General features: G+C 39.8%; 1 protein-coding gene across 1 annotated transcript in view; it reads left to right on the top strand.

The window, feature by feature from the left end:
* LOC124614330 (cadherin-87A) overlaps positions 1–24229 on the top strand; it is a 698834-nt gene that overhangs the window by 580499 nt on the left and 94106 nt on the right. The window contains exon 22 of the mRNA XM_047142934.1: positions 5449–5664. Within this exon, the coding sequence (XP_046998890.1) occupies positions 5449–5664 (216 nt within the window). The remainder of the gene's footprint in view (positions 1–5448; positions 5665–24229) is intronic.

The following is a 24229-nucleotide window of genomic DNA, read 5'->3' as shown; positions in this document are numbered from 1 at the left end:
AGTGTTGACACAATGAATGCTTCTTGGTATTCTATCTTCAGTTTCATCTGAAGTTTAAAAGCTAAGATGTATTTTTGAACACTTACTGAAATATGAAGAACTATATACCAAATTTTTAGCTGAATAGCTCCTCTTTCAACCATCCACTGTAAATACCTTGATTAGGAAAATTGTGCCCTGTAGCTGGAAAAAAGCACGTCACACCTGTCTATAAGAAGGGTAGCAGAAGTGATTCACAGAACTGCCATCCAGTATCCTCAATGTACATTCATTGTAAAATCTTAGAACATATTCTGAACTCAAATGTAATGAGATATAGTGAACAGAATTACCTCCTCCATGCCATCCAGCATAGTTTCTGAAAACATCAGTCTTCTGTAACCAAACTCACACTTCTCCCACATGATATCGTGATAGCCAAGGATCAGGACAGTCAAGAAAATATAGTATGTACCAATTTCCAAAATACATTTGACTCAGTACCACACCTATGTGTATTATCAAAAGTGCAATAATGAGTGGTGTCAATCAAAATTTGTGAGTGTGTTGAGGATTTCTTAGTAAGGGGGATGTAGCATGTTATCTTGGATAGAGAGTCACCAACAGATGTAGAAGTAACTTTGATTGTCCCTCAGGGAAGTGTTTTGGGACTCTTTCGGTTCGCATTGTATGTTAATGACCTTGTGGGCAACCTCTGGCTTTTTGCATGTGATTCGGTTAGCTATAACAAAGTACTGTCCAGAAAAAGCTCCACAAATATTCAGAGACTAAAAGATTTCAAAATGGTGCAAAGATTGGCAGTTTGCTCTAAATGTTCAGAAATGTAGAACAGTGCACTTCACAAAATAGAAAAATGTACTCCATGACTACAATGTCAGTGAGTCATAGTTGGAATCAGTCAACTCAAAAAAACACCTAGGTGTAACAATTTGTAGGGATATGAAACGGAACAGTCCTATAGACTCGGCCACAGGTAAAGCAGGTGGCAGACTTCGATTCATTGGTATAATCCCAGTATAGGAATTTAGTTCCCACACATTACAGGGCAAGTCCCAGCAAATTCAGCTACAATGTAACATTAGTAAGTGCAATAGTGTATGCCACTTACAACAGTGTCACAAGAAACAGAAAAATAGATAGTAGCTTTGTCTGATGACATGAACTTCAGCAACCAGAAATTTGGGATTAAAACTGTCTTAAGTGGGTTTGATTTACTGAGTTTTGTTGAAAGACCTTATACAGAAGTGGTAGAGTTTGTTCAAGATAACACAGTTGAACATCTACACCCAACATAAAAAGACAACCATAAACACAAATATTCCACATTATAGGTGATATCTGGATATGTAGTATAATGCTTATTTAATAGGTACATACACCATCTAATACAGTCTTGTTGTATGTGATTTGTCAAGAATACGAAGGGACCTTACCTTACATTCAGAATGTTATATGAGCTTTTATTTTGAATTCTTATAATTTATGAGTTTGTCCACTGCCTCCACATAGTGTTTGTTGTAAATATTACTGATTTCTTGTGGATTTCTGCATTCCTTTTCTTCAGTATTATGTTTCCGTTTTCTGCCTCATGTGGATCTTTTGTAGTTTCTTTTGTGCATGACAATAAAGTCCTAGAAATATTATTTGAAGTAGCAATGTCCTTTTGGAAAAAAGCTGTAGTTAAGTTCTCATATGAGTGTAATATACACACATCAAAGAAACTTTTGCATCACCTCAGTTCCAGAACCTGTACAGAAAATTGGAGTAGAGATCAACACAAACATCATTTCCACCCTTTTTATTGCTCATGAAAACCACACATTGGATGTTGCACCACCATACAGCGAGACCTTCAGAGGTGGTGGGTCAGGCTGCTATACACACCAGTACCTCTAATTCCCAGTAGCATGTCCTCTTGTATTGATGCATGCCTGTATTCGTCGTTGAATACTATCCACAAGTTCATCAAGGCACTGTTGGTCCAGATTGTCCCACTCTTCAACATCGATTCAGCGTACATCCCTCAAAGTTGTTGGTGGGTCACGTTGTCCATAAACAGCTCTTTTCAGTCCATTCCAGGCATGTTCGATAGGGTTCATGCCTGGAGAACATGTTGGCTACTCTACTTGAGCGATGTCGTGAGCCAGAAGGAAGTCATTCACAAGATGTGCATGATGGGCGTGTGTGTTGTTCTTAGCATAAGTTAGTTTAAGTGGTGTTTAAGTTTAGGGACCGATGACCTCAGCAGTTTGGTCCATTAGGAATTCACACACATTTGCACATTTTTTCAACTTGGTGACATTGCTGTCAGGGTTCTTCCAAGCCATAATCTGTAGGTAGCAGTCATCCACTGCAATAGTGGCCTTTGGGCAGCCTAAGCAAGGCATATCATTGACAGTTCCTGTCTCTCTGTATCTCCTCTATGTCCAAACAACATTGCTTTGGTTCACTCCAAGACGCCTGGACACTTCCCTTGTTGAGAGCCCTTCCTGGACAAAGTAACAACGCAGACGCAATTGAACCACTGTATTGACCATCTAGGCATGGTTGAACTACAGACAACATGAGCTGTGTACCTCCATCTTTGCGGAATGACTGGAACTGATAGGCTGTTGGATCCCATCCATCTAATAGGCGCTGCTCATGCATGGTTGTTTACATCTTTGGGCAGGTTTAGTGACTCTCTGAACAATCAAAGGGACTGTGTGTGTGTGTGTGTGTGTGTGTGTGATACAATATCCACAGTCAATGTCTATCTTCAAGAGTTCTGGAAACCGGGGTGATGCAAAACTTTTTGTGTTGTGTGTATGTTCTCTTTTCTCAGTAGCATTGCTGTAATTTGTTTATTTGGATAATGTTACAGATATTTGAAGTTCTTCCCTTGCATGATAATACATGTTGTAATCTATTTTTTACTGTAGTTTTCAGTTCTGTTTCTGTTTAAAATTTGGTATGCTGTTTCCATGTAATAGCATTAAGATGAGCAAAAATATTCTCGTTTGTCTTCTGTATTTTTATCTACATGCGTGTGCCTCCAGTCTTCAGATCCTAGTAATATTTGTACCCTGCCTAAAAGGGCTGGTGTAGAATTTTTTAACAGTATTAACAGTTTTCCTAAATCTGTACTCTTTTCTATTTCAAACTCTTTGACCAGAGTGGCATTCTATTTCATTATTTATTACCTATGCTGCTTCTGTATCCTGTGGAATATTACTTATCACATGAGCTCTGAAGATACTTGAGATTCTTCAATACCTGGTTGGGTTGTTTACTTCATTTATAAATTTTGATCAAATCTCAGACAGTCTTATGGAAGCTGTCTGTCTGTGTACTAATATTTATACCTCTGACCAGTACAATGTGAGAGAATTATATGCTAATTGTAAGTGCTTTTAATTCTTCCAAAACTGTCAATCTGTAAACTGGAAGCTCAGTAAAGATCCAGAATCAGACACTTTCTACGCAGTCATTGTTTCTGTTTTATGAAATCAAACAGTTAATAAGCACTTCTTGAATCATGAAAAGTTGTATTATGCTGTAGTTAAAGGTTCCTGTAATTTAGATTTATGCTCTAACATACTGTAATTACTGTCTTCCCAAAAGTTATAAAATCCACTATTTTGGAAGAAGTGCCCATGAGAACTGCCAGGTTGCAGTTTGTGAATTTGTGTGAAGTGTGTCATTCACTTGTGCACATTTTTAAAGTGCTGAAAGAGCTGTATGATCTAATTACTGTTAAAAACTTTGTTTTTCAAAGCTAATGTAGGTTGAAATATGATATACAGGGTGTTACAAAAAGGTACGGCCAAACTTTCAGGAAACATTCCTCACACACGAATAAAGAAAAGATGTTATGTGAACATGTGTCTGGAAATGCTTAATTTCCATGTTAGAGCTCATTTTAGTTTCGTCAGTATGTACTGCACTTCCTTGATTCACTGCCAGTTGGCCCAATTGAAGGAAGGTAATGTTGACTTCGGTGCTTGTGTTGACATGCGACTCATTGCTCTACAGTACTAGTATCAAGCACATCAGTATGTAGCATCAACAGGTTAGTGTTCATCACGAACGTGGTTTTGCAGTCAGTGCAATGTTTACAAATGCGGAGTTGGCAGATGCCCATTTGATGTATGGATTAGCACGGGGCAATAGCCATGGTGCGGTATGTTTGTATCTAGACAGATTTCCAGAACGAAGGTGTCCCGACAGGAAGACATTCGAAGCAATTGATCGGCATCTTAGGGAGCACGGAACATTCCAGCCTATGACTCGCGACTGGGGAAGACTTAGAACGACGAGGCAATTTTTCATGCAGTTGACGATAACCCTAATGCCAGCATCAGAGAAGTTGCTGCTGTACAAGATAACGTTGACCACGTCACTGTATGGAGAGTGCTACCGGAAAACCAGTTGTTTCCGTACCATGTACAGCGTGTGCAGGCACTATCTGCAGCTGATTGGCCTCCACGGATACACTTCTGCGAATGGTTCATCCAACAATGTGTCAATCCTCATTTCAGTGCAAATGTTCTCTTTACAGATGAGGCTTCATTCCAACGTGATCAAATTGTAAATTTTCACAATCAACATGTGTGGGCTGACGAGAATCCGCACGCAATTGTGCAATCACGTCATCAACACAGATTTTCTGTGAACGTTTGGGCAGGCATCGTTGGTGATGTCTTGATTGGGCCACATGTTCTTCCACCTATGCTCAATGGAGCACGTTATCATGATTTCATATGGGATACTCTACCTGTGCTGCTAGAACATGTGCCTTTACAAGTACGACACAACATGTGGTTCATGCACGATGGAGCTCCTGCACATTTCAGTCGAAGTGTTCATACGCTTCTCAACAACGGATTCGGTGACCGATGGATTGGTAGAGGTGGACCAATTCCATGGCCTCCACGCTCTCCTGACCTCAACCCTCTTGACTTTCATTTATGGGGGCATTTGAAAGCTCTTGTCTATGCAACCCCGGTACCAAATGTAGAGACTCTTTGTGCTTGTATTGTGGACGGCTGTGATACAATACGCCATTCTCCAGGGCTGCATCAGCGCATCAGGGATTCCATGCGATGGAGCGTGGATGCATGTATCCTCAGTAACGGAGGACATTTTGAACATTTCCTGTAACAAAGTGTTTGAAGTCACGCTGGTACGTTCTGTTGCTGTGTGTTTCCATTCCATGATTAATGTGATTTGAAGAGAAGTAATAAAATGAGCTCTAACATGGAAAGTAAGCGTTTCCGGACACATGTCCACATAACATATTTTATTTCTTTGTGTGTGAGGACTGTTTCCTGAAAGTTTGGCCGTACCTTTTTGTAACACCCTGTATAGCCACATGTTACCTTACAGCTAAGTAGACTTTACTTGTGACCTTTATCTGACATCAAAATATTTGTGCAAGATTTCAGCAAGTTTTGTCTTTAATTACAGGTATATTGGTTATTACCATCATTGATGTGAATGACTATCCTCCAACATTTGCTAAACCATGGACTGTTCAAGATCCTCATTACACTGTTGACATACTGGAAGAACAGCCTCCTGGAACTATAATTGATACTTATACCGCAACTGATGTAGATTCAAAGATTGCTGCATATGCAATCGAACCAGAAAATGAATACTTTACAATTGACAATACGACTGGTAAGTTGGTTCAGGTTTACTGATAAGATTTTTCAGATTCTGCTGAAGAAATACTCAGTCTGAGAGCATTATTAATGAGAAAGATATTCAGTTAATCTGAGTTAGTTATTAATTCAAGTGGGTCCTAGGACAATGTGTCACTGTCTGCAGTTGTTTGATACTGAATATGTCTGTGCCAAACACAGATAAGCAAACAGAAATATTGTAACATGTGCATTGTTGGGAAATAAAAATTGTATAGAAACTTTCACACATTTGCTCCAGAAATCTGACTGGATGGATGTGTAAGGTACCTATGATGTTGACAGTAAGGTAGATGAACTGATGGGTACTCTGCAGTAGTGTTGATGATGTAGCATTTTCAGTCAGGTTTATGTCTACATAACGCCAATGGAAAAATCTAGTAAGAATTGTTAACTTTAGGAATAAAAATGTCTTACAGTAATTAAATATAACTGTTGCATACAGCAGAACCAGTGACAACAAGTTATTTCATGAATACTTCAGACTTTATAATATTTTCAATGAAGTTATTCACCAAGCCAAGAAACTGTACAACCAGAAATTTGTAATCAACTTGAAGAATAAATCAAAAGATGTATGGGAAGTTATCAATGAGACAACTGGTAAGATAAAGCCAGGGTCACTCAATGACATACATTAAGAACAAAGACAGTGCTACCTCTCACCTGAAAGAAATATATGAAATAGTCAATAACTACTTCATAAATTTTGATAACAAGCTTTCTTCACTAATAGGTGCTTCGTGCTCTCTCCCTCTTCAGACCTAGAGTTATTATCTAAAAGATTGTTTCTTAACCCAGTTACACCAGGGGAAATCTGCAGTATTTTAATGCAGAAATAAGGCTAACACTCATGTTGTTTTAATGGCATACCTGACTACCTTCTTAAACTTAATCTGCCAATGTGAAAAGGGTAGATTGGTATTCACAACATACAGAAGGCACTGAGTGACAGACAAGTACAGTGAAAAATACTGCTAGATTTGTTCAGTTATAAGACTAAGCCCTACACCAGATGTACACAAAATGAAACTCACATACATGTAAAGCAGACCAATGCATGGAGCACAGTAACACAACAGGGAACAGCATTCGCAGTAGTTTTTGAGCACTAGCTCTTTTTTCAACAATAGTATACACATTCACACACACAATCACCCACACTCTCACTCTTGTGACCACAATGAGAGTCTTGACTTTTCCCATTGTACTTATTGCACGATCCAAATATTTTCCATAATTGTTATAAAACTCACACACCCAGAAAAATAACCAGAAGACATCCTCAACTAACAAACAGATTTCAAACATAAATAATATCTTGAAAATTTTACTGGCATTATAAAAGAAAAGGGGTAAATTATCATGATAACACAAAAGAATAGAGCACTTATTATTTGCATAAAAACCAAAAAATATTGTCTCTGAAAAATTGAACATAATCACTGACTTTCCATTAATCAAAAATTGCACTGTAGACATATACCATTGCTCAAGCCAAAGCTGTCAAAAATAATGTTACAAGGTCACAAAAATAAAAAGTAAACATTTAAATAATATAATCATATCATAACAAAAAGACAACCAACATTTATGCTCCAATATGCCACATGGACCACATCATGCCAGTTAAGAGGTAAGCATAAGGTGTCATATGTAGACAAGAGTAACATAGGTTTAAGAAACAATACTGTACCTATTATTACGTCTTCACAGGTACACCTGATGACGCAAAATACCAATACTATGAGTAAATAATTAATAGTGCAATAAAAAGCTTCTACTTTAAATAAAACAATCACATCTTGTTGCAGCTGGGTGGTCCAGCTGTCTCTTGGCCATAGTTTGTTAGTGGCCATTCTTGCAGACAGACGACTTGTTAGTTGACATGCTCGTGTAGAGTGCAGCCCAGTGGTTGCAATGAGGTTGGTAGATTATGTGGCTGCTTTCACAGGTAGCCTGCCTTGATGGAGTTAGGGAAGCCTGTAGCATAACTAGAAGTAGATGATTGTGGAATAATGTATGGGATAAGTATTGCATCTACGTCTGTTGCCGAGATGTGAGCCATGGGGTCAGTGGTTGTGTTCATGTGGGGGAGGGGGGGGGGGAGATAGGGGAAGGGTTGGGGAGGAGGGGTGAAATAGGGACATACAAGGATATTGTGTTTGTTGGATGGATAGTGGAATACCACTGTGGGGGGAGTGGGCAAGATCAGATTAGTGGGGGGAATATTTCTTGTTTCAGAGCATAATGAGAGGTAGTTGAAAGCCTGGTGAAGAATGTGATTCAGTTGTTCTAGTCATGTGTGATACTGAGTAATTCAAGTGGTGCTGCTTTGTGGCTGGACAGTGGATATGTGACAGATGTTAGGTGACTGGGGTGATAAGCTGTGCGAGATCTGTGAATAGGGTGTCCTCGCCCTTTGTCAAGATCATGAAGATGTCATCTATTAGATTCGATTAGATGAGATTAATACTAGTTCCATGGATCATGAATATGATATTTCGTAATGATGTGGAACGAGTCAAATTTTCCAATACATGACATAATTAAGTTAATTTAACAACATACTTAAGTTAATATAGCAACTTTTTTATTTTTTTGTTTTTTTTATTTTTTTAATATTTTTTTGTTTTTTTTCTTTTTTTTCTTAATTTATACCTAAAAATTCCTCTATGGAGTAGAAGGAGTTGTCATTCAGAAATTCTTTTAATTTCTTCTTAAGTACTTGTTGGTTATCTGTCAGACTTTTGATACTATTTGGTAAGTGACCAAAGACTTTAGTGCCAGTGTAATTCACCCCTTTCTGTGCCAAAGTTAGATTTAATCTTGAATAGTGAAGATCATCCTTTCTCCTAGTATTGTAGTTATGGAACCTGCTATTACTTTTGAATTGGGTTTGGTTGTTAATAACAAATTTCATAAGAGAGTATATATACTGAGAAGCTACTGTGAATATCCCTAGATCCTTAAATAAATGTCTGCAGGATGATCTTGGGTGGACTCCAACTATTATTCTGATTACACACTTTTGTGCAATAAATACTTTATTCCTCAGTGATGAATTACCCAAAAATATGATGCCATATGAAAGCAATGAGTGAAAATAGGCGTAGTAAGCTAATTTACTAAGATGTTTATCACCAAAATTTGCAATGACCCTTATTGCATAAGTAGCTGAACTCAAACGTTTCAGCAGATCATCAATGTGTTTCTTCCAATTTGATCTCTCGTCAATGGACACACCTAAAAATTTGGAATATTCTACCTTAGCTATATGCTTCTGATTAAGGTCTATATTGATTAATAGCGTCATACCATTCACTGTACGGAACTGTATGTACTGTGTCTTATCAAAATTCAGTGAGAGTCCGTTTACAAGGAACCACTTAGTAATTTTCTGAAAGACAGTATTGACAATTTCATCAGTTAATTCTTGTTTGTCAGGTGTGATTACTATACTTGTATCATCAGCAAAGAGAACTAACTTTATCTCTTCATGAATATAGACTGGCAAGTCATTAATATATATTAAGAACAACAAGGGACCCAAGACTGACCCTTGTGGAACCCCATTCTTGATAGTTCCCCAGTTTGAGGAATGTGCTGATCTTTGCGTGTTATGAGAACTACTTATTTCAACTTTTTGCACTCTTCCAGCTAGGTACGAATTAAACCATTTGTGCACTGTCCCACTCATGCCACAATACTTGAGCTTGTCTAGCAGAATTTCATGAATTACACAATCAAAAGCCATTGAGAGATCACAAAAAATCCCAATGGGTGGTGTTCGGTTATTCAGATCATTCAAACTTTGATTGGTGAAAGCATATATGGCATTTTCTGTTGAAAAACCTTTCTGGAAACCAAACTGACGTTTTGTTAGTACTTCATTTTTTCAGATATGTGAAGCTACTCTTGAATACATTACTTTCTCAAAAGTTTTGGATAAAGCTGTTAGAAGGGAGATTGGACGGTAATTGTTGACATCAGATCTATCCCCCTTTTTATGCAAAGGTATAACAATAGCATATTTCAGTCTATCAGGGAAAATGCCCTGTTCCAGAGAGCTATTACACAGGTGGCTGAGAATCTTACTTATCTGTTGAGAACAAGCTTTTAGTATTTTGCTGGAAATGCCATCAATTCCATGTGAGTTTTTGCTTTTAAGCAAGTTTATTATTTTCCTAATTTCAGAGGGAGAAGTGGGTGAGATTTCAATTGTATCAAATTGCTTAGGTATGGCCTCTTCCATTAACAGCCTAGCATCTTCTAATGAACACCTGGATCCTACTATATCCACAACATTTAGAAAATGATTATTAAAAATATTTTCAACTTCTGACTTTTTGTTCATAAAGTTTTCATTCAATTTGATGGTAATACTGTCTTCCTCTGCTCTTGGTTGACCTATTTCTCTTTTAATAATATTCCAAATTGTTTCAATTTTATTATCAGAGTTGCTGATTTCAGACATGATACACATACTCCTGGATTTTTTAATAACTTTTCTTAATATAACACAGTAGTTTTTATAATGTTTGATAGTTTCTTGGTCACTACTCTTTCTTGCTGTCAGATACATTTCCCTTTTCTGGTTACAAGATATTTTTATACCCTTAGTAAGCCATGGTTTGTTACAAGGTTTCTTACGAGTATATTTAACTATTTTCTTGGGGAAGCAGTTTTCAAATGCATTTACAAAATTTTCATGAAATAAATTATATTTTAAATTGGCATCAGGTTCACGGTACACCTCATCCCAGTCTAACTGCTGTAGGCTTTCCCTGAAATTTGCAATTGTTAAATCGTTGACTGAACGTACTACTTTGGAGGACTGTTTAGTATTGCTGAATGGAGCTATGTCATATATTGTAACTAGCTGTGCACCGTGATCAGAAAGACCATTCTCAACAGGCTGAGCATTTATCTGGTTAAACTTATCTTGGTCTATAAAGAAGTTATCTATCAGTGAGCTGCTATCTTTTACCACCCGAGTAGGAAAATCAATAACGGATGTCAAATTGAAAGAACCGAGTAATACTTCAAGGTCATTTTTCCTATTACCCTCTTTCAGAGAATCTACATTGAAGTCCCCACAAATAATAATTTGCTTCCCCCTGTCTGACACATAGCACAACAAGGAGTCCAAATTTTTCAGAAATAGACGAAAATTTCCTGATGGGGACCTGTATACAGTTACAATTATAAATGTGCCTTTATTTAATTTAAGCTCACAGGCACATGCTTCTATATGTTTCTCTACACAAAACTTTTTTGTTTCTATACTTTTTGCACAATGATAACTTTTGACATATATGGCAACTCCTCCTTTCTCCATATTTTCCCTCATTACATGTGCAGAGAGCGTATATCCACTTACATTTACCTTATCCATATCAGTAACAATGTGATGCTCAGACAGGCATAGTATATCTATTTCATCCTCAGCTTCTAAATCTTCTAAACAAACCAGAAGCTCATCTATTTTATTCTTTAAACTCCCAATATTTTGATTAAATACACTTACATTATTTTTAATTATACTTTTATGAGAACCTTTCCTTATTCTAACATTTGCAGTACTCTCCTGTCTGAGTTTCTCATTGTGCTTAGGCCTAGTTCCTATACCAGTGGTCACATGGTGTTCAGAGAGGCAGATTATGTCAACTGGGTTGGGTGACTTTAATTCATCAATGCAATTACCCATCAATGCAATTACCTAGGACTGAGATACAACTTGGTGGAGATAAAATTTCTGGTGATTGGTGAAAATTTATAATTGACAGCTGTGATTGGTGATTCAATGTGCTAGAATTGTGCTGTTTAATTTCTTTCCTAAACTGAAGATTTGTTTCAATCCTGACCTCTCGTAGAACTTGACATCTTTCTGTCTTACCTATCCTAAAAAAGGTGCTGCTCCAACACCTGTAACCACTGGTATTTTACCATTCATGGCAGTGCCTCCCCGCCTTAAATTTCCTGCTATTACCCCAGCCAGTTTCCCCTTCCCTTTCCTGTTGAGATGTAGGCCATGCCTGGTATAGTCCCACCTACTGAGAGAATCAACAGGAACCACACCAATATGAGCCCCCGCACCCGACCCAAGCAGCCATTCCAACTCCAAATTAACTCTCCCAACAGAAGAGTTCAAATGAGGCCGGTCATGGCGTCTCAGGACAGATACAAATTCAACATTGGTGTGTCTCGATGCAGACGCAATCTTTACCAGGTCACACTCTATACTGTACCCAGGATCTCTGTCGATGCTGTTCCCTGGCCCTCCCACAATAACCTCGGTGTCTTCCCTGGTAAATCCTTTACAGAGTGAACCTAAATCCTCTGTCACCTGATCCAGACTAGCACTTGGTTTGAAAAAATTTGTGACCTGGTATTCTGGTCCTAATTCCTCCTGCAGAAGTTGGCCTACACCTCTGGCATGAGAACTGCCTAACAACAAAACTTTCTTCCTTTTCGATGACTTTCCTACATTCTTTTTCAATTTCCTATTGAAAGTTTGTTGTGTCCTGTCTACACCTACCTCTGCTTGAGGCTCATCAGTTTATAACTGAAGCAACAGGTCAAACTTATTTTTGACATTCACCACAAAACTGTCAGACTTAGTTCTAGGCCTGTTCCTTCTGCTACCTGTTGCCACTTCCCACCTCTCTTAGCCCTTCTCCCTCCTTAACCTGTCCAGATCTTCCCTAGCCTGATCTAGCTCAGCCTGAAGGGTAGCAATTTTCCCCTCCTGTTCCACTATCTTCCTATCTCTGCTGCAAATCCTACATAACCACTGATGAGCCTGATCCACTTTCCCAACACCCACGCCACTGCAGTCCCCCCGGTGAAAAAAACTACTGCATCCATCACACCAAACCCCGGAACAAACAATTCTACGGCAAGTCAGGCACTTCTCACTCATGGTAAAAATAATACTTTAGCTAGAATAAATCAATTAAATTACCGAAAATCAAAAAAGACGTTACAAGAATTAAGCCTATTCACAAATGTATATAAGCAAGTTTCTGATTTAAAATTCCGTTGTTTTTCTGAGATCTGTATTAAAACCATGAAGGTATACGCTATTTATTATATATTTCACTCGATGGAATGAAAAAAAGGACAATTAAACGAGATACTTTAACTTTGATTCTCCAAAAACGTTATGAGAATTAGGCCTATAAACAAATATACACTCCTGGAAATTGAAATAAGAACACCGTGAATTCATTGTCCCAGGAAGGGGAAACTTTATTGACACATTCCTGGGGTCAGATACATCACATGATCACACTGACAGAACCACAGGCACATAGACACAGGCAACAGAGCATGCACAATGTCGGCACTAGTACAGTGTATATCCACCTTTCGCAGCAATGCAGGCTGCTATTCTCCCATGGAGACGATCGTAGAGATGCTGGATGTAGTCCTGTGCAACGGCTTGCCATGCCATTTCCACCTGGCGCCTCAGTTGGACCAGCGTTTGTGCTGGACGTGCAGACCGCGTGAGACGACGCTTCATCCAGTCCCAAACATGCTCAATGGGGGACAGATCCGGAGATCTTGCTGGCCAGGGTAGTTGACTTACACCTTCTAGAGCACGTTGGGTGGCACGGGATACATGCGGACGTGCATTGTCCTGTTGGAACAGCAAGTTCCCTTGCCGGTCTAGGAATGGTAGAACGATGGGTTGGATGACGGTTTGGATGTACCGTGCACTATTCAGTGTCCCCTCGACGATCACCAGTGGTGTACGGCCAGTGTAGGAGATCGCTCCCCACACCATGATGCCGGGTGTTGGCCCTGTGTGCCTCGGTCGTATGCAGTCCTGATTGTGGCGCTCACCTGCACGGCGCCAAACACGCATACGACCATCATTGGCACCAAGGCAGAAGCGACTCTCATCGCTGAAGACGACACGTCTCCATTCGTCCCTCCATTCATGCCTGTCGCGACACCACTGGAGGCGGGCTGCACGATGTTGGGGCGTGAGCGGAAGACGGCCTAACGGTGTGCGGGACCGTAGCCCAGCTTCATGGAGACGGTTGCGAATGGTCCTCGCCGATACCCCAGGAGCAACAGTGCCCTAATTTGCTGGGAAGTGGCGGTGCGGTCCCCTACGGCACTGCGTAGGATCCTACGGTCTTGGCGTGCATCCGTGCGTCGTTGTGGTACGGTCCCAGGTCGACGGGCACGTGCACCTTCCGCCGACCACTGGCGACAACATCGATGTACTGTGGAGACCTCACGCCCCACGTGTTGAGCAATTCGGCGGTACGTCCACCCGGCCTCCCGCATGCCCACTATACGCCCTCGCTCAAAGTCCGTCAACTGCACATACGGTTCACGTCCACGCTGTCGCGGCATGCTACCAGTGTTAAAGACTGCGGTGGAGCTCCGTATGCCACGGCAAACTGGCTGACACTGACGGCGGCGGTGCACAAATGCTGCGCAGCTAGCGCCATTCGACGGCCAACACCGCGGTTCCTGGTGTGTCCGCTGTGCCGTGCGTGTGATCATTGCTTGTACAGCCCTCTTGGAGTGTCCGGAGCAAGTATGGTAGGTCTGACACACCGGTGTCAATGTGTTCTTTTTTCCATTTCCAGGAGTGTATATAAGCAAGTTTCTGATATAAAGTTACACTGTTTTTCTGAAATCTGTATTAAAACAATGAAGTTATATGCTATTTACGGAAGTTTACTTATTTGTTACCGAGAAACTAGTTAAATTACCGTGAAACAAGAAACAAACACGTTTACAAAATTTAAGCCTAAGCGCGACTTCGCGAAGTTACGATCTTTTCGTGTTTTCTGAAAAAATATGCAAATAAAAGTCAAACCGTTATCGGCAAGACTAAATGATACACTAATACACGTATTTAATTTGTTGTCTCCGTTAAACTAAATTATATTCCTGTCTAAATCACTTAACTTTCTGGAAATGGTTTCTGGCGTCACTTACTCGGCGGCCATCTTGGAAGAACCAATCAGAACCATATGAGATGTTTTGGATTCTGGGTGGTTGGGAAGGATTCCTCTATATGATGTATGAATAGCTTAGTATATGATGATGTCATGCAGGTGCCACTGTGCACCTTATAAACAAAGCCATGATACAGCAGAGGGCACTCATTTCTGTTATGAGGAATGCACACAAAAGCTTGTGCTACACTATGACAGGTGCTTGCAAAATGGTGGTAGCTACATAGAAAGGTAGTTAAAGATTTGTAGTTTTTTCCAATAAATAGTTTTTCCTTATTTGTACTCGTTTTTGTTACTAAATGGCACTTATTTTCTAGAAATATCTTGTAATAAACTGCTCCTTGCTATCAGGCCAGACTCTAAAATTTTCAGATCAGCAAAAGTCGTTCTTCACTTTAAAAAAGAAGAAAGTAGTGATGTTAATAACTAAAGAACCTTTTCTATCCTATCACATATATCCAAGGTTTTTTTTTAGAAAGTAACTGTTCATTGAATCCTTACAAGTTTGGCATTTGTAAACAGAGGTCAATAAATCGGACCCTATGTTAATTTCTAAATGAGGTTAGTGGTGCACTCAGTAATAGAAATCGTACCATAGGCATATTCTTTGAGCTCACAAAGGACTTTGATCTTGTCAACTATGCATTACTTATGGAGAAACTGATGCAATATGTACCTTGGTAAAAATGCAATGATTGGTTTAGATCATGTCTGTCAGACAGTGTACAGAGAGTTGTAGTCACTTAAGAAAAAGTTGAAAGCATAGAGTGAAAGAAAGAAGTTGCAAAACAAGGCATTCTTCAAAGTTTCACACTTGATCCCCTTATGTATAATAATCAATAATCTGGTGCAAAGCATTCAGAAAGGGCTACCAGCAATATCTGCTGATGACACAAATACCAGGTGGCTCGAAACAGCATATCCAGACACTCCGGGATGATGATGGCATTGAAACAGAGGATGACACGCGTAAAGCTGAAATACTAAACACCTTTTTCCAAAGCTGTTTCACAGAGGAAGACCGCACTGCAGTTCCTTCTCTAAATCCTTGCACAAACGAAAAAATGGCTGACATCGAAATAAGTGTCCAAGGAATAGAAAAGCAACTGGAATCACTCAACAGAGGAAAGTCCACTGGACCTGACGGGATACCAATTCGATTCTACACAGAGTACGCGAAAGAACTTGCCCCCCTTCTAACAGCCGTGTACCGCAAGTCTCTAGAGGAATGGAAGGTTCCAAATGATTGGAAAAGAGCACAGGTAGTCCCAGTCTTCAAGAAGGGTCGTCGAGCAGATGCGCAAAACTATAGACCTGTATCTCTGACGTCGATCTGTTGTAGAATTTTAGAACATGTTTTTTGCTCAAGTATCATGTCATTTTTGGAAACCCAGAATCTACTATGTAGGAATCAACATGGATTCCGGAAACAGCGATCGTGTGAGACCCAACTCGCTTTATTTGTTCATGAGACCTAGAAAATATTAGATACAGGCTCCCAGGTAGATGCTATTTTTCTTGACTTCCGGAAGGCGTTCAATACAGTTCCGCACTGTCGCCTGATAAACAAAGTAAGAGCCTACGGAATATCAGACCAGCTGTGTGGCTGGATTGAAGAGTTTTTAGCAAACAGAACACGGCATGTTGTTATCAATGGAGAGACGTCTACAGACGTTAAAGTAACCTCTGACGTGCCGCAGGGGAGTGTTATGGGACCATTGCTTTTCACAATATATATAAATGACCTAGTAGATAGTGTCGAAAGTCCCATGCGGCTTTTCGCGGATGATGCTGTAGTACACAGAGAAGTTGCAGCATTAGAAAATTGTAGCGAAATGCAGGAAGATGTGCAGCAGATAGGCACTTGGTGCAGGGAGTGGCAACTGACCCTTAACATAGACAAATGTAATGTATCGCGAATACATAGAAAGAAGGATCCTTTATTGTATGATTATATGATAGCGGAACAAACACTGGTAGCAGTTACTTCTGTAAAATATCTGGGAGTATGCGTGCGGAATGATTTGAAGTGGAATGATCATATAAAATTAATTGTTGGTAAGGCGGGTACCAGGTTGAGATTCATTGGGAGAGTCCTTAGAAAATGTAGTCCATCAACAAAGGAGGTGGCTTACAAAACACTCGTTCGACCTATACTTGAGTATTGCTCATCAGTGTGGGATCCGTACCAGATCGGGTTGACGGAGGAGATAGAGAAGATCCAAAGAAGACCGGCGCGTTTCATCACAGGGTTATTTGGTAACCGTGATAGCGTTACGGAGATGTTTAACAAACTCAAGTGGCAGACTCTGCAAGAGAGGCGCTCTGCATCGCGGTGTAGCTTGCTCGCCAGGTTTCGAGAGGGTGCGTTTCTGGATGAGGTATCGAATATATTGCTTCCACCTACTTATACCTCCCGAGGAGATCACGAATGTAAAATTAGAGAGATTAGAGCACGCATGGAGGCTTTCAGACAGTCGTTCTTCCCGTGAACCATACGTGACTGGAACAGGAAAGGGAGGTAATGACAGTGGCACGTAAAGTGCCCTCCGCCACACACCGTTGGGTGGCTTGCAGAGTATAAATGTAGATGTAGATGTAGATAATTAAATTGCAGTTACTCATAGAGGTCCAGGGGGGCTGCAGTTATCATGTGTCTGTGAAACTTGGTAGATATTCTAATGTGTAAACAATTTATGCTAGGAGAAAATTAGTTTCACCCTTGGCCATCAGGTGCCTGCTGTGAATGCAAGAAAGACATAAAGGAATATTTATACATGAACGGATTAGGAACAGGATGTTGTCAGAAAAGGTTAAACAAGTGAGAAAGACATAATGTTATATCAACCACCGCTTACACAATTTGTTCAGTATAAGCATCAGAGACATCAATGAGATGCTGTACAGCCCCAGATTTGCACCTGGAACTAATTTTTTTCCAGCATAAATCGGTTCCATATTAACACATTTGCTGCCATACAATAATTACGGCTCACACCGGACCTCCTTGAGTAGCTGCACTTTAATTGTGACCATCCTGTATAATTTATTCAAATTGCTGTGCTAATGAATTCCATAACACAATTTCTGTTACAAACTCCAAGCATGTAAATTGGTTAAACACAACTGTTTTTGAATAAAGACAGTGACTCAGTACTCACATATTGCATTGCATTTTGAGAGCTCTTTCATACATTAGCTAAGTACTGGGACAAGTGCCTTTCTCCTCCACCACTAAACATCTATTTCTGGAGCTCAGTGTCCTGCGAGTGCCTTGTATTTATATTCACAAAACAGTGTGTTTCATTCACAAAAATTTATACATTTTTACAAAAAATAGTCATCTGCCATCACCAGACCTGTCATTCCAATGAAATATATATAATTAGGCACAGCAGTGTAAGTCTCATGGGACTTCTCCTGTATAGTAAGCTGCAAGAAAACTTAGAAAGTCAAATAGAAAAGGATTCAGAGCAAAAACAAGTTGCTTTCTTCTAGTTTAATATTTTCTTATATACTATTCTAACACTCTGATGACTTAAAGTGTGAGTATGGGTCTGAGTTATACTGATTTATTTCCCCAAACCACATTCCACTACTTTACGAGGTGACTTACTTGGAATTTTGCAGCCCCTCTTCTTTATGGGATAGTCAGTTGCTGGAAAATCTCTCGACTTCTTCTCCGTTGAGTAGCGCTTGGTACAGGAACTGTTAAGCCTCTTTCTACTTATAAAATTGGTAGACATACAAACTTTCCTTTTTGTATTTGACTTTCATGCACAATATAATTCACACTTTCAACATACATATGTAACTTTCTGTAAGTACCTCGTACTGTCGAACATTAGAAACAAAATGAGTTACAGATAAAAGAAAGTTGGCTTGACTACAATGACTTTCTTAAAATGAATCAGAAAATAAGTCTTGCCTCTACCAAGGCTGAGTCAAGAGCCTACAAGAGTACTTTTTCAGCTGTTCTTGCTTTAATAACAATAGTCAATGACACAATAAGCACAGAGCAGCATGAAAACTCCATGGTTCTTCCTTACACACACACTAAAACCTCAATGGATTGCCCTGCAGGTACTTGTCAGTGCCGTTTGACCACCATGTCTACTTTCTTCCCGTGACTGATTTTAAACCTGCACTCACAAACATGTGACACACAGTAGGTAAGGTTTTACCATCCCACACTCGTATCTAGAATATCATGTGTGCAAGACAGCAGAAGGCTGAGTGGTTCTAGAATTTACACAGAAATTCTCAAACCACTACATCTCCCCCTCCTCAGATCGAACACACGATATTTTATACATAACATTATGCAAGTAATATCACTCTTAATAACATTTCATATCTTAACAATATACATTTTTTACTTTTGTTTATATATATGAATCCTCAGAACCTTAGGCTCCCTAGAAAACCTTTCACCTGACTCCATCAACCTCCTGACCCCACCGACACCCCGCACCCCAACCTTCTACCTTCTTCCTAAAATTCACAAACCCAATCATCCCGGCCGCCCCATTGCAGCTGGTTACCAAGCCCCCACAGAAAGTATCTCTGCCTATGTAGATCAACACCTTCAACCCATTATATGCCGTCTCCCATCCTTCATCAAAGACACCAACTACTTTTTTGAACGCCTGGAATCCATACCCAATCTGTTACCCCCGGAAACCATCCTTGTAACCATTGATGCCACTTCCTTATACATAAATATTCCGCACGTCCAGGGCCTCGCTGCGGTGGAGCACTTCCTTTCACACCAATCACCTGCCACCCTACCTAAAACCTCTTTCCTCATTACCTTAGCCAGCTTCATCCTTACCCACAACTTCTTCACTTTTGAAGGCCAGACATACCAACAATTAAAGAGAACAGCCATGGGTTACCAGAATGGCCCCCTCGTACGCCAACCTATTCATGGGTCGCTTAGAGGAAGCCTTCTTGGTTACCCAGGCCTGCCAACCCAAAGTTTGGTACAGATTTATTGATGATATCTTCATGATCTGGACTCACAGTGAAGAAGAACTCCAGAATTTCCTCTCCAACCTCAACTCCTTTGGTTCCATCAGATTCACCTGGCCCTGCTCCAAATCCCATGCCACGTTCCTTGACGTTGACCTCCATCTGTCCAATGGCCAGCTTCACACGTCCGTCCACATCAAACCCACCAACAAGCAACAGTACCTCCACTATGACAGCTGCCACCCATTCCACATCAAACGGTCCCTTCCCTACAGCCTAGGTCTTCGTGGCAAACGAATCTGCTCCAGTCCGGAATCCCTGAACCATTACACCAACAACCTGATAACAGCTTTCGCATCCCGCAACTGCCCTCCCGACCTGGTACAGAAGCAAATAACCAGAGCCAATTCCTCATCCCCTCAAACCCAGAACCTCCCACAGAAGAACCACAAAAGTGCCCCACGTGTGACAGGATACTTTTCGGGACTGGATCAGACTCTGAATGTGGCTCTCCAGCAGGGATAAGACTACCTCAAATCGTGCCCTGAAATGAGATCCATCCTTCATGAAATCCTCCCCATTCCACCAAGAGTGTCTTTCTGCCGTCCACCTAACCTTCGTAACCTCTTAGTTCATCCCTATGAAATCCCCAAACCACCTTCCCTACCCTCTGGCTCCTACCCTTGTAACCGCTCCCGGTGTAAAACCTGTCCCATGCACCCTCCCACCACCACCTAGTCCAGTCCTGTAACCCGGAAGGTGTACACGATCAAAGGCAGAGCCACGTGTGAAAGCACCCATGTGATTTACCAACTGACCTGCCTATGCTGTGACGCATTCTATGTGGGAATGACCAGCAACAAACTGTCCATTTGCATGAATGGACACAGGCAGACAGTGTTTGTTGATAATGAGGATCACCGTGTGGCTAAACATGCCTTGGTGCACGGCCAGCACATCTTGGCACAGTGTTACACTGTCCGGGTTATCTGGATACTTCCCTCTAACACCAACCTATCCGAACTCCGGAGATGGGAACTTGCCCTTCAATATATCCTCTCTTCCCATTATCCACCAGGCCTCAATCTCCACTAATTTCAAGTTGCCGCCACTCATACCTCACCTGTCATTCAACAATATCTTTGCCTCTGTACTTCTGGCTCGACTGACATCTCTGCCCAAACTCTTTGCCTTTGAATATGTCTGCTTGTGTCTGTATATGTGTGGATGGATATGTGTGTGTGTGTGCGAGTGTATACCCGTCCCTTTTTTCCCTCTAAGGTGAGTCTTTCTGCTCCCGGAATTGGAATGACTCCTTACCCTCTCCCTTAAAACCCACATAGTTTTGTCTTTCCCTCTCCTTCCCTCTTTCCTGACGAAGCAACCGTTGGTTGCGAAAGCTTGAATTTTGTGTGTATGTTTGTGTTTGTTTGTGTGTCTATCGACCTGCCAGCGCTTTCTTTTGGTAAGTCACATCATCTTTGTTTTTTTATATATAGATATATATCCTTTGAGTAACAATTCTCTGTCCTCTCTTGCACAATCTTTCGCTTATTTTTTCTCTACTCTTTTCTTACTTTACATTGTTATTAAGACAGGAGCATTTATTCATTGGTTTAGTCAGCTTTACTAATATTTAGGAATTGTGATGACTCTTTTTCTTTTCTTTATTTCCTTTTTCAATTGAAAACTTCAGGTGTATATGATGCAAGAGTAATCTATTTTTTATTCTTATCTTTTTGTACTACCTTTTTCCTAGTATGTACGGTTTTCATTAGTTGTAGCTTGCCAGTTTTTCATAGAATTTACACTTTCCAGAACAAGTCCTGTAAAATTTGTGACTTTTGTCACAACACTATTCCCTTCTCCAAGGATCAGCACCCATTCCTTGCTTGTGGGTTGACCTTATGAGAGCACTTCCTCTTTCCATTCTGGTTGGTACGCCCCTTACAAAACATCTCTATTTTTTAGACTGCAGATCGTCCTATCTCCACGTAGGTACATCTGCCCTTTATACTTAGTGATTGCTGGGTATGCCCCTCTTATACTTTCTGAGTAGGCCTCACGGTTCATTACTCTAATATACATTTCTATGTATACCATAATTAAGTATCTTCTGGTAAAGCTATAAATCTATTTTAAACTTTGCATTTATTCTTCAATATATCATTCACTCCCTAGAGTCCTCTTCTACTTATCAACTTTTACACTTTCAATAGATATTATGTTTATATGTACTACTTATGTCCCACTATCATTCAATTCATCAGAGTTTTTATTGCACTAATGTTTTCTTATTTATCCATTACTCATTACTATTTTATAGTTGTTCATCATAGTATGGGCATCTTTCCTTATGTATATTCGATGTATACCCATCATAACTCCCCATATATGTGCGCATAATTCCCTATGTACACAGCTTTTCCCCTACAAAACCTGGCAGTTCTCACATTGTGTCAGGCTTTGTCTTATATAATTTAATGTTTGCTTAGAAATGTATATTTGTGTATATGCGTATGTGTATTTGTGTAGTCTTATTCTTCGGCCTTCTTATCTAAAGATAAGATGTAGGTTATTAGTAACCACAGAAATAAGAAAGGACTTCAGCGACAGAAGTATCTGAATGTAGAAAGAGGGAAAAGATAGACAGATCCTCAAGATGAGAGCTAAGAAAGGAAAAAATAGATGGGGTTGCTAGGATCGAAGAAGAGAAAGAAGATAGCCTCAAAGACAGGAAACCCTTCCCACCCCCTTTCCCCAGGATCCCTACTTCCCTACTTCTCAGGTACTTGAGTTAAACGCTGCAGGAGGTTTGGTGTTAAATCATCTCCTACAGAATGGACTTGTCCCCCCTTCACCCTTTGAGGTCCCCAGAGGAAATCCTAGCAACCCAATGGAAATGGCAAATGAAGAAGAATCAGGCACACTTGTTTGTGAGGGTTGTTTGAAAGGTGTGCTGTGTATTACAATACCCATCCCTTTCAAAATTTATACAAACTCTCCCATCTATATCACATCTCATAAAATATTCTATACAAAATAGAAAAGCTATAAACTTCAGTATAACAGTTGTTCAATTAGTCACCTCATATTACATTTTCCACAAATATAATACTATATACAGTTTATTTCGTTTAGATATCACTTTTTTGTGATTCTCTTAAGTTGGTCTCTATATTATGGTCCTATCCAATTTTCTAAGCAATAAGATAGTAGGATAGTTCTAGATCTTAAAGGAATTTGGTGCAGGAAACTATTTGGAAGAAACACTGAAAACAACTTGTGATCCAACGGTCATTACTCTGCCCATTAACTCAGAATGTTAACATCCATGGGGGATAGTTGACTCCACTCAGGTCCCATGGATCTGATATTAACTTTTCTTGTGCACTGGCAGACCAGTAATTTTCTTTAAATTTCTTTTGAAAGTCTTCCCAAGAGGAAAAATTCTCAATATTTACTTTACCCACTCTGAGGCTTCCCCTAAAAGGTATCTCATCGCAAATTTGATCTTCTTGGAATCTTCCCAATTTTTTGGTAATGCTTGGTTAAACCCCTTTAAGAAATAGGTCAGATGTACATCTCCGTCCGGCTTAAATTTAGGGAATTGTCTAGATAACCTTGTATTAGCTCCCCATTGTAAATCAGTCACAGCTTCACTAGTTAATACAACATTAGGTGAAGTTATCCTTTTTTCTACTTTGTCTTGGATAAGCTTAATCTCTTTCCACAAGTCATCCATACCCTTCCTGGTATCATTAAGTTCAGAAAAAGGTATAGGTGATACGTTCCCGGATGTTATTCCCTCGGTAACTTTTCGATCTATAATTTCTCCAAATTGTTCCTCCAAACTAATTACATTTATAATATCAGAGTTGGCTATTTTCTCTTTGAAATTAATTTCTACATTATCTACTTGTGTACTGACACCTGTAATTTGCAATTGAATGATTGGCATTTATTCATTATTCTTCTCTACACCCTCTTTCAAAGTATACAACCCATGCCTTACATCATTATATTTAATATTGTACACATTTTCAAAAGATCCCAACTTTTCAATAGGTTCTGATTCTACATTTTTACATTTGTTCTTAATGTCTAGTTCTAACCTTTTTGACAAATCCTGAAAGGTATCATTCTGTTTCTTACTAAGGTTGGTAAACATATGATTTGTATGAGTAGTCAAAGAGTTTGTCAACTCATTTTTTAGATTTACTTTTAAATTCTCTACTTTGTTACTTATGGTGTCGAATTCAGTCTTCAAAGCACCCATGCCTTCACATAGATTACTAAATTCCTTGCTTTGAGAGTCGACTTCAGCGTTTAACAAACCTAAATTAGTCGTTTGAATATTTAGAGTTTCCCTCTAAGCATTTAAAGCCTCACTCTGGGTATCTAATTGCTAATCTAATGAGTTTAGCTTAAGACTATGAGCATTTAATTGAAAATTTACTAAACTTAGTGTCACACTCAGAGCTTTGATTAAATTTACCAACTCAGCCCAGTCAGGCACTTCTTTGCTAATTTTCATGGCTATATCTGGGTCTTGAGTTTCCTCGACCTGCTGTAGATTTT

The sequence above is a fragment of the Schistocerca americana genome, chromosome 1 (genome assembly GCF_021461395.2).
Source record: "Schistocerca americana isolate TAMUIC-IGC-003095 chromosome 1, iqSchAmer2.1, whole genome shotgun sequence".
Classification (NCBI taxonomy): Eukaryota; Metazoa; Arthropoda; class Insecta; order Orthoptera; family Acrididae; genus Schistocerca; species Schistocerca americana.
This window is presented reverse-complemented; position numbering and strand designations above follow the sequence as displayed.